The sequence below is a fragment of the Babylonia areolata genome, chromosome 20, assembly GCF_041734735.1.
Source record: "Babylonia areolata isolate BAREFJ2019XMU chromosome 20, ASM4173473v1, whole genome shotgun sequence".
In the NCBI taxonomy this organism is placed as follows: Eukaryota; Metazoa; Mollusca; class Gastropoda; order Neogastropoda; family Buccinidae; genus Babylonia; species Babylonia areolata.
In genome coordinates, this window is record NC_134895.1 from 5,466,084 (window position 1) to 5,480,506 (window position 14,423).

General features: G+C 41.7%; 1 protein-coding gene across 3 annotated transcripts in view; it reads right to left on the minus strand.

The window, feature by feature from the left end:
* Nucleotides 1–14,423, minus strand: part of LOC143294925 (protein mono-ADP-ribosyltransferase PARP14-like) — a 90,668-nt gene that overhangs the window by 13,372 nt on the left and 62,873 nt on the right. For all 3 annotated transcript variants that reach the window (XM_076606441.1, XM_076606439.1, XM_076606440.1), the window contains exons 17-21: nt 11,021–11,240; nt 7,546–7,677; nt 4,541–4,681; nt 1,718–1,906; nt 995–1,203 (exon numbers count right to left, since the gene is read on the minus strand). In XM_076606441.1, coding sequence (XP_076462556.1) covers nt 995–1,203; nt 1,718–1,906; nt 4,541–4,681; nt 7,546–7,677; nt 11,021–11,240 — 891 coding nt within the window. The remainder of the gene's footprint in view (nt 1–994; nt 1,204–1,717; nt 1,907–4,540; nt 4,682–7,545; nt 7,678–11,020; nt 11,241–14,423) is intronic.

Below are 14,423 nucleotides of genomic sequence, written 5' to 3' on the forward strand. Positions count from 1 at the left end.
AAAAAAAGAGAGAGGCAGACAGAGAGACATTGAGACAAGACAAAGAGACAAATGGTTTACTGACTTAAGCCTTGCTCATATCAGGGGAGGGGGGAAAGGGGAAATCAAAAGCACCAAAACACATGTAAAATGTTCTTCCACTCTCTCCGATACACACATACGCGCACACACTGAGACGTTCACAAAATGGATATGGACATGGACAAACTGGTTTTCCGTTTACATATCTTGGAACATAAGGCCATCAGCCCAGGAGATACGGAAATAAACAGATAATAAACACTAAATTCCTTAACTGGTCGATATAAATTTCAAACTTTGATAAATGTTTCGAGCAATATCTGCCATATATTTACGGCCGTTAAGAATTGTCAGCTGTTGTTTATTTGGGTCTTGCGCAAATTTCAGAGGAAGGTATTTTGATCTTATTGCTTCATTTGAATGACAGCTAAACAAAAGGTGAAATTCATCATCAAAATGTCGTTTGCATAAAGGGCAACGTAAGTTCACAGGAAGGTTTGTGGAATAGCGAAATCTATGGATTCTTCTATCAGTAATGCCTTATCTGAATCTGATGCAGATGTCCCTTAATGTCTTATTCTTAATGTACTCGAAATACGGTTCTAATGAAAATTCAAAATTAAATTTTCTATATACAGAATATCGCTCGTGTTCCTGGATCCCACTACACCATCCTTGTTTCCAACAGTCAATTAACCGCTCTTTAAAGGCACGTAAAAACCAGGTTACATTTCGTACACATTCGTTTAGCTATACATAACCAAATACATATATGGCAAGTAAGTTGCGAATATCTGATGCCCAGCATTTCTTATTGTTGTAGTCTAGATTTACAAGCATAATGTAGGCTTTCTTTGGCAACCTTTCAGCTGTCATTCTTGAAAGGCACAGCAGACATAGACAGACAGAGAGACACAGACAGACAGACGGAGCGACACAGACAGAGAGACAGGGGCAGGGAAAGACTGCTAACGTGTATTCTGTTCAATCGGGGCAGCTGTTCTTCTTTCCACTCTGCATAGGCGAATGTGTCTTTGACAACGGTTTCAAATTCTTCTCGAAACTTCCTGATGTATTCCATGCTTGTGGCATAGATAAACAGCCTGACATTGTCGGGCAATGCTGCTGTACGGCTGGACAATTCAAACGGCTTCTTGGCTAGGGTCAATGCATCTCCAGGACCTGTTGACACAACAGAGAAAAGAATATGTTGGTGAACCAAACATAAGTAATTATTTGTGAGTTCTAGCACTTGAAGATGAAAATGGAAAATTTGTTAATAAATCAATCATCTGATCCCATGAGGCCAGTAGATCCAAAGGCCACACTAATCAATGTGCAATTCATTGAGAATTAACAATTAATTAATTTGTTATCTAATTTGTTAAACATTTGGGTGAGACGATGGACCTAGGTCCTGTGTGCAGTATGTACGTATTGCACGTTAGAGAACCCATGGCAAAACAGGGCTGTCCCTGCCAAAGTTCTGTATAAAAATCCACTTGGATAGTGAAACAAACGCACTGGCAAACAGGAAAAAATAAAAGGAGTGGCGCCGCACTCTGGCGACATGCTCTCCCTGGAAAGACCTGCGAAACGCAAATTTAATTCATTACTAAACAGACGGTTCAACAGCCTGCTTTGTTGATGTTGCTCTTGTTGTTGAGTATGAGTTAAGCACAGAGTGGAGCCATACCTTTGGTGGGGTTACATCTGTTGTATGCTTCACCATGTCTCTCCATCGCCATCATGAAGATCCTCACGTCTCTGTAGTCAGCGAACAGCACGTTGACCTCCTGCACAGCACTGCCCAGCTGACCGTGTACTTCGATAACTGCACCGAAGAGAGCTTCAGCGAAACGCTCCGTGCCAGACTGCTCTTTTTCTGTGGGGCAAACATGGAAGGTCTGCCTGGCTGTATATCAGTGACTAGGTACTGCGTTCGTTTGATACATGCATCCTCAGTCTTAGGTGAATTCAAAACTGCTACCATTCATTGAACAGTACTGCTGATGTCATGTGTCTGATTTTTTACGTCATTCGCAGGCTGTTGGGAGATGATATCTCACGGCTTGCATCATAATTACTGTTTGTTTATTCTATGGGCGAAGTTCAAAACCACTGTGCAAACATCTTGGGCAGGATTACCAAGAGACATAAGCATGGTAGCAACAAAGTTTCGACCAGTGCATATATAGAGAGAACTAATGGCTTGCAAAAAGCAAAAAACACATTTCGTATCTGTGGAGAATTGGTGTCTTCGACGGAAAACTGAACCATAAAACAACGGAATTAAGAGAACTAAATTTTAGAAAAAGTTTGATGAGAGCTAACGGGCAGAGCGATAAAGAGAGAGAAGGTCAAATCTTCTTGGAGATGCAAGGATCTGGGGGCGTCAATTCGAGACTGTGAAAGAAACCTGTGAGTGAGAGAACCCAAACTATAGCACGCACGCCATGGGGATTGCAAGACAGAAATCTGGAAGACATTGCGCAATACTCAAGAAGCTGTAGAGGAGAATAGCGCTTTCAAAGACAGACCAATTGGACATATATTAACTCCATCATTGATCCATCAGATGAGGAGGGTAGACCTTGCTGGCCTTCGACCCATTTTCTTCCTGATGTTCATTGATGACCTGCCAGGTCTTCTGAGATGCAGAACCAGGCATTTTTCAGATGACTGTATTGTTTATAGAGATATCTCATCTGAAGATTTCAAGAAGACCCCTCTTAATACTGAGGAATAATAATAAGGAAAGCCATACCAGGAGCTGCGCATCACGGTGAAGGAGCAGAACCTCCAGGCAGTAGACAACTTCAGCTACCTGGGCAGCACGCTCTCTCGCGCAGTGAACAATGATGGTGAGCTGCTGTACAGACAACAGTGTCAGGGCAAGCACTCAGTTGGAGGGCAGAAGAAACACTACAAAGACTGCCTCAAAGCCTCTCTCAAAGATCTGGGCGTTGACATCAACACGAAGGAGACCCTTGCTGGGGACCGTTCAGTTTGGTGCAGCAAGATCACAGGAGCCCGTGCAACTGAAGCCAGGCGCATCACTAAGGCGCGATGAAAGCATGCTGTGCGCAAGGCCCGAGCAGCATCCAATGCCACAACAGCATCCACTCACTTGTGTCCCACATGTGTTCCAGCCTTCTGGTTTCGGATTGGCCTCACCAGTCACCTCCGGACCCACAGCCACCAATCTTCCATCTGACTCTTGAAGCTATGGTCATCTTCGAATACAAGAGACGAACATCACAGTTCCAGAAGTATTTGATATGCTTGATGTGGGAATCTTTCAATCTAAACCAGAATCTTAAACATATCATTTAGGAAATTCGCGTACTATGGCATCTGCCCAATTCTATATGTACCATTTTGTTAGACGTCGTGGCTGGAACACCCAGAAATCTTTTGCATGCTAACAGGTGCATTTTTTCTGAATGTTCCAATCTGTTTAATCCCTATACCACGGATGAGTATAATATCAGTTGAATCTTAAAGCAAAAACGAAATCTAAAGAAAGTCTTTCAATATATTTTGAAATCACCATGGTTGTAACATTTAATAACATTAACCATTTACCTCTTGAAGTCCAAAGCCATCGTAAAACTACGTCTCATATTTCCCCAACGACCTTCCGTTTTTGAATGCAAATACCTTGATTTTTTTTATCAATGTTTACATTGCATTACAATACAATTTAAAACATTCATCTGATTCTGAAGGCCACTTGTGTGGTCGACAGCAATGCTAAATCGTCGGCAAATAATGAAATACTAACTCCACGATGTTTGGGAGTAAATGCACCCCATGCCTACCATTTTCACCTATATGATTTGTTGATTGCTTTGTAAAAGCTGAGAACAGTGTCCCGCTGAGGAGACAGTCTTGGCTCACTCCCAAAGGAGTTTCAAATATCTTTGCAAGGTCTTTGTTAAAACGCCTACATGACAACAGTGAAGTACATATTGCCTTCAATCATGCAAGAACCTTTAACACTTTGATTTTTAATGCAATGCAATAGTTCATGTCTAACAGAATGAAGTGGCTTTTTAAAAGCTACAAAAGCAACAAAAGAATGAACCCTTTTTACTCAAAGATTCCCGAACGGCAGCATATAAAGTTGATCAACTGTGGAAAACTTTTTTTACGGAATCCTGCTTGACATTCTGAAATTAAGATATTATTTTCTAACCAGGAGTGTAGTCTTGCATTCAATACAGTTGTATAGTACTTCGATACGATGTTTAAAAGGGATATTCCTCTGTAATTGTTTGTAGAAAAATATCCTACACAATACATGTGTGCACAGCATAGACATAAACTGCCAAACCAAACCAAACCAAACCATTCCAACGAGCAATTCATAATTGATAAAAGATATCAACATATCGAAACCAGAAATAACAGTATTAAAGGTGGATTAAAGTACAAACGTAAATGTATGCCACATCAATATTCACTTCACTGAAAGACACCAACTTTAAAAGAGAACACAGGGAAGGCAACAGACCTGCAAACGGCGAACTCAAGGCGATGGACATGTACTTCTTGCTTACAGCTTCTTCGAGGCACTGACTGAAACATTTCTTCCAGTCGCCTTTATTTGCTGGAACGTTGACACGTAACACTTCAACACCATCGTCGCTGTTCCCTGAAATCAAACACGTGCATTACACGTGCAGACATACACACAGGCTCGGGGTCATACACGAATTACGCCATATATCAGTAAGTGAATAAACACTGTTCACTTTTCCGAAGTATTTCAATCATGTCTATGGTGACACACCTCCTATGGTCCAGTCTTAAGCTGTCTGATAAAATTTAGAGCATACAAGCGGGTCTGTTTCAGTTTCAGTTTCTCAAGGCAGCGTCACTGCGTTCGGACAAATTCATATACGCTACAGCACATCTGCTGGGCAGATGCCTGACAGCAGCATAACCCAACGCGCTTAGGCGTTGAGTGCGTGCTATTATAATTGTGTACCTATCTCAGTGGTTTTCGTTTTTACATAGTTTTGCCAGAGGCCAACACTGTCGTTGCCGTGGGTTCTTTTCCAGTGCACGAAGTGCGTGCTGCACACGGGACCTCGGTTTATCATCTCACCCGAAAGACTAGACGCTCAGTTTGATTTTCCAGTCAAACTTGGGAGAAAGGGCGAGAGCGGGATTCGAACCCACACCCTCACGGACTCCCTGTATTAGCAGCTGAGCGTCTTAACCAATCTGCCACCTTTCTCCTGTAAAGCCGCTCTGTCACTACTTATGCTTCTTCAACATTTATTTTGTACTCTTTCATCAAGTGATATGCATATTATAATTCCAAATCTTCTCAATCTTCTGCGTTCACTCATTTGTACGAGTGGTATTTTGACGTGTATGGCATTCTTTCACACCGTCATACTGGCAGTCAAACTCCGTTTTTAGTGGTGTGCATGCTGGGTTTGTTCTTGATTCCATAACCCTCCGAATGCTGATATGATTACATTGTCTTTAACGTGCGTATTCGATCTTCTGCATGCATATGTATACCGGGGGATCAGGCACTAGCAGGTCTGCAGGTCTGCAGGTCCTTAACCCACCAGGTGCATCGAAACCGGGAATCGAACTCGGGAAATCCCTACGAGAATCCAGCGTTCTAACCAATCGGCCAGTGCACTCGTCATCATACCTCAAACGTCACTTCAACATCAAGCCAGCTAGTGACCATGACATACCTCAAACGTCACTTCAACATCAAGCCAGCTAGTGACCATGACATACCTCAAACGTCACTTCAACATCAAGCCAGCTAGTGACAATGACATACCTCAAACGTCACTTCAACATCAAGCCAGCTAGTGACCATGACATACCTCAAACGTCACTTCAACATCAAGCCAGCTAGTGACCATGGCATACCTCAAACGTCACTTCAACATCAAGCCAGCTAGTGACCATGGCATACCTCAAACGTCACTTCAACATCAAGCCAGCTAGTGACCATGACATACCTCAAACGTCACTTCAACATCAAGCCAGCTAGTGACCATGACATACCTCAAACGTCACTTCAACATCAAGCCAGCTAGTGACCATGACATACCTCAAACGTCACTTCAACATCAAGCCAGCTAGTGACCATGACATACCTCAAACGTCACTTCAACATCAAGCCAGCTAGTGACCATGACATACCTCAAACGTCACTTCAACATCAAGCCAGCTAGTGACCATGACATACCTCAAACGTCACTTCAACATCAAGCCAGCTAGTGACCATGGCATACCTCAAACGTCACTTAAACATCAAGCCAGCTAGTGACCATGGCATACCTCAAACGTCACCAACATCAAGCCAGCTAGTGACCATGACATACCTCAAACGTCACTTAAACATCAAGCCAGCTAGTGACCATGACATACCTCAAACGTTACTTCAACATCAAGCCAGCTAGTGACAATGACATACCTCAAACGTCACTTCAACATCAAGCCAGCTAGTGACCATGACATACCTCAAACGTCACTTCAACATCAAGCCAGCTAGTGACCATGGCATACCTCAAACGTCACTTCAACATCAAGCCAGCTAGTGACCATGGCATACCTCAAACGTCACTTCAACATCAAGCCAGCTAGTGACCATGGCATACCTCAAACGTCACTTCAACATCAAGCCAGCTAGTGACCATGACATACCTCAAACGTCACTTCAACATCAAGCCAGCTAGTGACCATGACATACCTCAAACGTCACTTCAACATCAAGCCAATTAGTAACCATGACATACCTCAAACGTTACTTCAACATCAAGCCAGCTAGTGACCATGACATACCTCAAACGTCACTTCAACATCAAGCCAGCTAGTGACCATGACATACCTCAAACGTTACTTCAACATCAAGCCAACTAGTGACCATGGCATACCTCAAACGTCACTTCAACATCAAGCCAGCTAGTGACCATGACATACCTCAAACGTCACTTCAACATCAAGCCAGCTAGTGACCATGGCATACCTCAAACGTCACTTCAACATCAAGCCAGCTAGTGACCATGACGTACTTCAAACGATTTCATGTCTTCAAAATATCTTGCGGACATTCTTCCATTGTCTTGGTGTAAAATTCTGGTGAAAGATCCACTCTGATCGTAAAACAAGCACATTCGCAGACAGAAAAAAGGATGGCGCGGCAATGTGGCGAACATTCTGCCCCTAGCGCTGGCCGAATTTCACAGAGCTATCTGTTGTGACAAAATGTAATACAACACAGTACAGCGCTACACAGTGTAACACAATATAACCCAGTACAATACAATACAATACGACACGACACTATACAACACAATACAATACGGTGAGATGCAAAAAGCAACACAACACAATACTGTACAGTGCAACACAATGCAACACAATGCAATGCAATGCAATGCAATGCAATGTAATAAAATACGACACAATACAACACAAAGCAATACAATACAACACAAAGCAATGCAATACAGTACAGTCCACTCTCCAGTATTTTACTTTGTGGATGTTTTGGGTCGACGTATTCCACAATGGCATCAGTGGGTTCCGATTCCTTTCGTCCTTGATTCACCACAAACCGTATTCCCATTAGCTCACATTCCTCGGCGTCTGTGTTCGGTGAAAATCCACCTGAAACAATAACACACACACGGCGCGTGAAACATGAAGAGACGGGATTAACAAAATGAAACAGAGACAGAGGCAGAAAGTTTCAGTTTCAGTTTCAGTAGCTCAAGGAGGCGTCACTGCGTTCGGACAAATCCATATACGCTACACCACATCTGCCAAGCAGATGCCTGACCAGCAGCGTAACCCAACGCGCTTAGTCAGGATTTGAGAAAAAAAAAAAAAAGGTGAATAAATAATAGATAAGCTTACATAAATAAATAAACATAAATAAATAATAATTATAATATAAAAAGGTAGTAGTAATAATAATAATAATAATAAATAAATAAATAAATAAATAAATAAATAAGACAACAATGATGATAAATAAGCAAATAAATGTAAAACATGAAGACACACATTCACACATACACCCACACAGGCATAACAGATATGCACCAAACATGCAGTTTCACAGATATGAAAGCACAGTCAAATACAAATAAACGTACATGAGCTCCAACAACACACACACATACACACACACACCACACATTACCCTGCACCTCCTCTAGAGGCAGAAAGACAGTCAGAATGACACAGACAGATGGGTGAGTAGAATATGCATACGCTGAGTTAACGAAAGCTTGCATGTGCGAAATACGTGACCAAAAGGTCCACTGGTATTTTGACGTTTGTGGCAGAGGAAGTAAAGCTTAAAAACCTTACGTCAATTTTCGAAAACGAATAAAAGGTATTCTCTGTTTATCAGTGTTGGAAAGTTTTGATAAAGCAGAAGGTAGCCTGTTAGTCTAGGAAAGGTTCATGTTGACCAAACGAAATACACCTTTGCCTTGGGAACAAAATATAGACCAAGTTTGTTTAAAAAAAAATTTTTTTTCTTTTTTTCACCCGGACTTTCTTGGGTCGACCACCGTTTTATTTTGTATAAAAATTACACAATCAACTAAACACCATGGAAATAATCAGAACAATATGCAGCATTCCATAACTAAGTCAAAGTAATCAATAGCATTTATGGAATAAATACAACTTTTCATTTACTGATTTTGGGCTTGTTACAATAATATTCATCCTTTATTAACATTGCAAATGACAAGACAGTCTTAAAAAAAAAGAAAAAAAAAAGGTTATAATGTGCTATGTCTACACAGACTATGCTGCACTCATTAATCATTGTTCACTTTGTTTAACTTGGAAAAAAAAGGGGGTGAAATTGTTGACATATACTTAAACACACGCAGAAACAACTGATTATGTTTGGCACAATCAAAGAAGCAGGTGAAGACAAGGTGGAAGGTACACTGAATACATAGCATTCTGTGTATCGTGGCATGTGAAAAAAGGGTAGTTGATATTGTGCACACTGTTTGTAGGAAGGATTACAACCTAAATGATTATTGTCGTTACTCCTTAAATACGTTGAAACTACTTACCGAAATCATCTAAATGTAGGCACTGATGGATGACTTCTCAATAATTAACAAGCAAGTGCTGCTTTTGCCATACCAGCAAATAAAAAAGAAAAAAAAAGTACCACACTGTTGAAATTTTGTCCACTTTTACTGCTGAATCTATCGCAGCTCTTATGGCTTTGAACTTTTTTTCCATTCTGCATCTGCTGATGTAGGCTACGTGGATTCAAAGTGTGTATTGTATGCACTGAGTTCCATTGATTAATGAAAAAATCTAATCTTACAACATATATTAGTCAGATCATACATCATTTGGTTTTTTGGAGGAACAAACGTACCATCACATCAAGGAATTTTACTCAATGAATGGATCTACAAATCTACCCCAACAGTAGGGAATGACATAAAAAGAAGGAAATAACGATATTGAAGATGCAGCACCGAACTGTCCACTATTTAGAAATGACAATCATATTTTACTGGAAAAAGAATCGTGTAGCAAGAAAAGAGGGCTAGAACGGGAGTTTGTTTCCACTTCGATCAGAAGACCGGGAAGTGTATATGGACAACAAACTGTCGTTCCTTGTTTTCTTACTGCAGTACTTAGGACATTAAGAAAATTCATCTCATTAGGTCACATGTGAAGACAACCTATACAGATCTAAAACTAAATATAGTAACCACGTCACAGCCTACTGTAGGAGAAAGCCGTGTGGCTTTTTCGGAAAGATGGTTTGAAGATGGTTCTGACGATTCATTGTTATTGTTAAAAGTGGTTTGAAGATGGTTCTGACGATTCATTGTTATTGTTAAAAGTGGTTTGAAGATGGTTCTGACGATTCATTGTTATTGTTAAAAGTGGTTTGAAGATGGTTCTGACGATTCATTGTCATTGTTAAAAGTGGTTTGAAGATGGTTCTGACGATTCATTGTTATTGTTAAAAGTGGTTTGCAGATGGTACTGACGATTCATTGTCATTGTTAAAAGTGGTTTGCAGATGGTACTGACGATATATTGTCACTGTTAAACGTGGTTTGAAGATGGTACTGAGGATTCATTGTCATTGTTAAACGTGGTTTGAAGATGGTACTGACGATTCATTGTCATTGTTAAACGTGGTTTGCAGATGGTACTGACGATTCATTGTTATTGTTAAACGTGGTTTGAAGATGGTACTGACGATTCATTGTCATTGTTAAACGTGGTTAGAAGATGGTACTGACGATTCATTGTCATTGTTAACCGTGGTTTGAAGATGGTACTGACGATTCATTGTCGATTCATTGTCATTGTTAAACGTGGTTTGAAGATGGTACTGACGATTCATTGTCATTGTTAAACGTGGTTTGCAGATGGTACTGACGATTCATTGTCATTGTTAAACGTGGTTTGAAGATGGTACTGACGATTCATTGTCATTGTTAACCGTGGTTTGAAGATGGTACTGACGATTCATTGTCGATTCATTGTCATTGTTAAACGTGGTTTGAAGATTGTACTGACGATTCATTGTCATTGTTAAACGTGGTTTGCAGATGGTACTGACGATTCATTGTCATTGTTAAACGTGGTTAGAAGATGGTACTGACGATTCATTGTCATTGTTCAACGTGGTTTGAAGATGGTACTGACGATTCATTGTTATTGTTAAAAGATTCTGAGATTGTATCACAGTCCAAATGGACAATCGGTTTATCAACAACAACAGTCTTTAAAACTTGTTATTTTAAAAGCAGCAAATTTTCGCTGAAAACAAAAAACCCAGCTTATTCATGCAAAGGCACAGAAATGAAAGCTTTTTAGGCTGGTTAAATGGCAACCAGTGAGTAAAAGTCAGGTAAGAGAGAGAGAGACAGAGAGACAGAGATGGGGGGTGTCAGAGAAGCCACCTCACCAAGCTCAATGACACGGCTTGAGACAAACTCACGGGGACGTTCAGGGTCGGGTGAGGTGTGAGCAGGAACAGGGTGTGAAGGACTGACAGCTGTCTGGGTGTTCACACCAGGTGAGGCATTGACAGCTTTCTGGGTGTTCACACCAGGTGAGGCATTGACAGCTGTATGGGTGTTCACACCAGGTGAGGCATTGACAGCTTTCTGGGTGTTCACACCAGGTGAGGCATTGACAGCAGTCACTCCGTCAAACGCCTGGGAGAATGTATTTTTCATGAAATCCTTATCGAGATACACTAAACACACACAATTGTGACAAATCAAACCGTAAAAAAAAAAAAAAAAAAAAAAAAAAAAATAAAAAAGGAGGAAAGAGCGACGATGTTTAGAACCCCCCCCCCCCCCCCCCCCCCCCAAAAAAAAAGAACAAAACAAAACAACAACAGTGTGTGTGTGTGCGTGCGTGTGTGTGTGCGTGAATTTTCGTTCGTCTGGGAAAGATACTGAATTGTCTTCACTGACAGGACAATGAATTAAATACAAGAAGCATTCACAGTATAATCTATCACAACGCAAATATTATCACCGTTAATAGCCTTAATACCTACCGGGACTGATGGAAAAGACAGGTCTTGGGTATTAAAACTGTTATCAATTGGGGATAATGTCATTATAATCAAAGCGAATTCAAGTTGTAAAGCTAAAGCAAAAATAGTTATAGAATTCTAGAAACAAACACATTACTAAAAATATTGCAAGAAATTCAAAACAACGGAAGTAACTTCTGCGATACTGAAAAGAGCAGATTAAGCACTATATCTAGGTCTGTCCATTTACAGAAACATTTCTGAAAAAACAACTACTTGACAATGTCTAATGTTATTCCGCACTCACGAGAACAATGACGGGCAGGGGCTGTGATCTTACTGGACACGTTTTATGTTCAGTGATCTAGGACGAATAAAATAACCCCAAGCATCAAAGCAATTTTGTGGAAAATAGAAATACAGGCCCGAATGTTACACGATAGACAAAGCTTTATGTCTCACATGCAGTTCCGAGGAAAAAAAAGTACCCCCCCCCCAGCTCCCTCAGACAACAAACAAAAAGCAAACAAACAAAAAAGCCCAGGATGCTAAATGGTATCTGCAGCAAAATACCAGCGCACTGCACCAGCAGAAGACATCGGAAAACCAAGGCTAGGATTCAAACCACAGTGCTAAGGACATCCACGCTGATAATTCAGACGAAGCAGTCGTACAAGATCTTGATGCCAAACGCCAGAAACTAAACTTGCCACCTGCAACTGCAGAAACGGAAAAGGAAGAGTTGGACCAGAAATAGTTCGAAAATTTGATGCGCTGATAGGAAAGAGCACCTTGGAACACAAGTTAGCCACCTACGGAGATATCGTGTACGCAACCTGTCGGGAAACCTATGGAGTGAAAGAACCAAAGACAAGAACACCTCCTAAAAAATCCAGGCGACAACGAGAAATGGACAACATCCGAAATGCAAAAAGCAGCTCAAGAAAACGATGAATACAGCTTCAGAATTTGAGAAGCAGGGCCTACAGAAACTTTGGAAAGACCTGAAAGCAAAGCACGGTGCCCTCAGTAAAGCAGAATCAGCAAGGAGGAAAAGGAACAAAAAGAAGAAGACACAAGACTGCTTCTTCCGAGACCCCTTTCAGTTCGCCGGGGAACTGTTCGAGCAGCCCAAATCAGGGACACTCACAGTGGACAAACAAACACTTGAACAGCACCTCAGGAAAACATATTCTGATCCGCAATGCAAGAAACCACTAGATCTCAAGGGTTTGGTTCATCCCAGGAAACCAGAGAAGCTCAGCGATAAACCACCAACCCTTGAGGAAGTACAGAAAGTGATCAAGAAAGCCAGGACCAAATCATCACCAGGGCCAAACGGAATACCATACCTGTTGTACAAGAAATGCCCTGAAGTCCTTGAGTGGCTCCACAGAGTGATAAGATCAGCATGGAAGAACCTGACGATCAGCGACCAGTGGATGATAGCTGATGGTGTGTACATCCCGAAAGAGCAGGATTCAAGTACCAACAGCCAGTTCAGACCAATATCGCTCCTGAATGTCGAAGGAAAAATCTTCTTCTCTGTCATGGCTGCAAGACTTACAAAATACCTCACAGAAAATGAGTACCTGGATGTATCAGTCCAGAAAGGTGGCATCCCAGGAGTTCCTGCCTGTGTAGAACATGCCACAATGATTTGGGATGCAATCCAAAGAGCAAAGGCAGAGAAGAAGAACCTTGACGTGGTATGGCTGGATCTGGCAAATGTGTACGGGTCAGTTCCTCATGAGATGATCCAACTGGCTCTCGAGATGCACCATGTACCAATGAACATCAGGGAAATGCTGAAGAAGTACTTCCATGGCTTCTCAATGCGGTTCACCACCAAGGAATATACGACAGATTGGATCATGGGCTGTGCAATTTCTCAAATCCTGTTCGTGCTGGCAATGGAAGTGATCTTGAAGACCTCAATGAAGGGAACGGATAGAGCCGACCTCGGTAACGGATACCAGATACCTCCTTTGAAAGCCTTCGTGGATGACACAACAGTCCTTTCAACGAAAGAGGGTGACACCCGTGAAATATTGAAGCAGCTGAACGAGCTAGTTGCCTCAGCCAGGATTAACTTCAAACCAAAGAAATCACGGAGCCTCTCACTGTGTAAAGGAAAGGTAGGTGAAACGGTCACATTCACTGTAGTCAACCAAGCCATTCCAACGGTCTCAGATGAACCAGTCAAGAGCCGTGGAAGATGGTATGACGAGTCCCTGAAAGACACAAAAAGAGGAACGGAAACCAAGCAGACAGCAGAAGGCCTGTATATCACAGGCCAGTGTGGCCTTCCTGGCAAATACAAAGTGTGGTGCCTTCAGTCCATGCTGATACCAAAGCTCCTGTGGCCTCTCCTGATATATGTCAGCTGTAGCACAGTCGAGTCGATTGAGGCAAAGATCAACAAGTACACACACAAATGGCTTACTGTCCCACCTGGTCTCACTGACGTGGCACTCTACTGTCGCCAAGCAAAGCTGAGGCCACCTCTGAAGTCCCTTGTCGAAGAATACAAGGTAGGGAAGGCAAGACTTCTCAGCATGCTCAAAGACTCAGATGACAGTATTGTGAGACCCAACCAACCCAAGCTAAAGACTGGCAGAAAATGGAAAGTCAGGGAGGCAGTCAGTGCAGCAAAAGAAAGCCTTAAGACGAAGGAAATAATAGGACACACCCAAACCAACAGACAAGGCTTGGGATCGACAAAGATGGAATGGTTGTCCAAGGCAAGGGGGAAAGCAAAAAGATAAACCGTTAATGATCCGGAAATACGGCTTACAACCTATTAATGGTATACTGTGAAGATTTTTTTTCCAACTATGTTTAAGCCAAA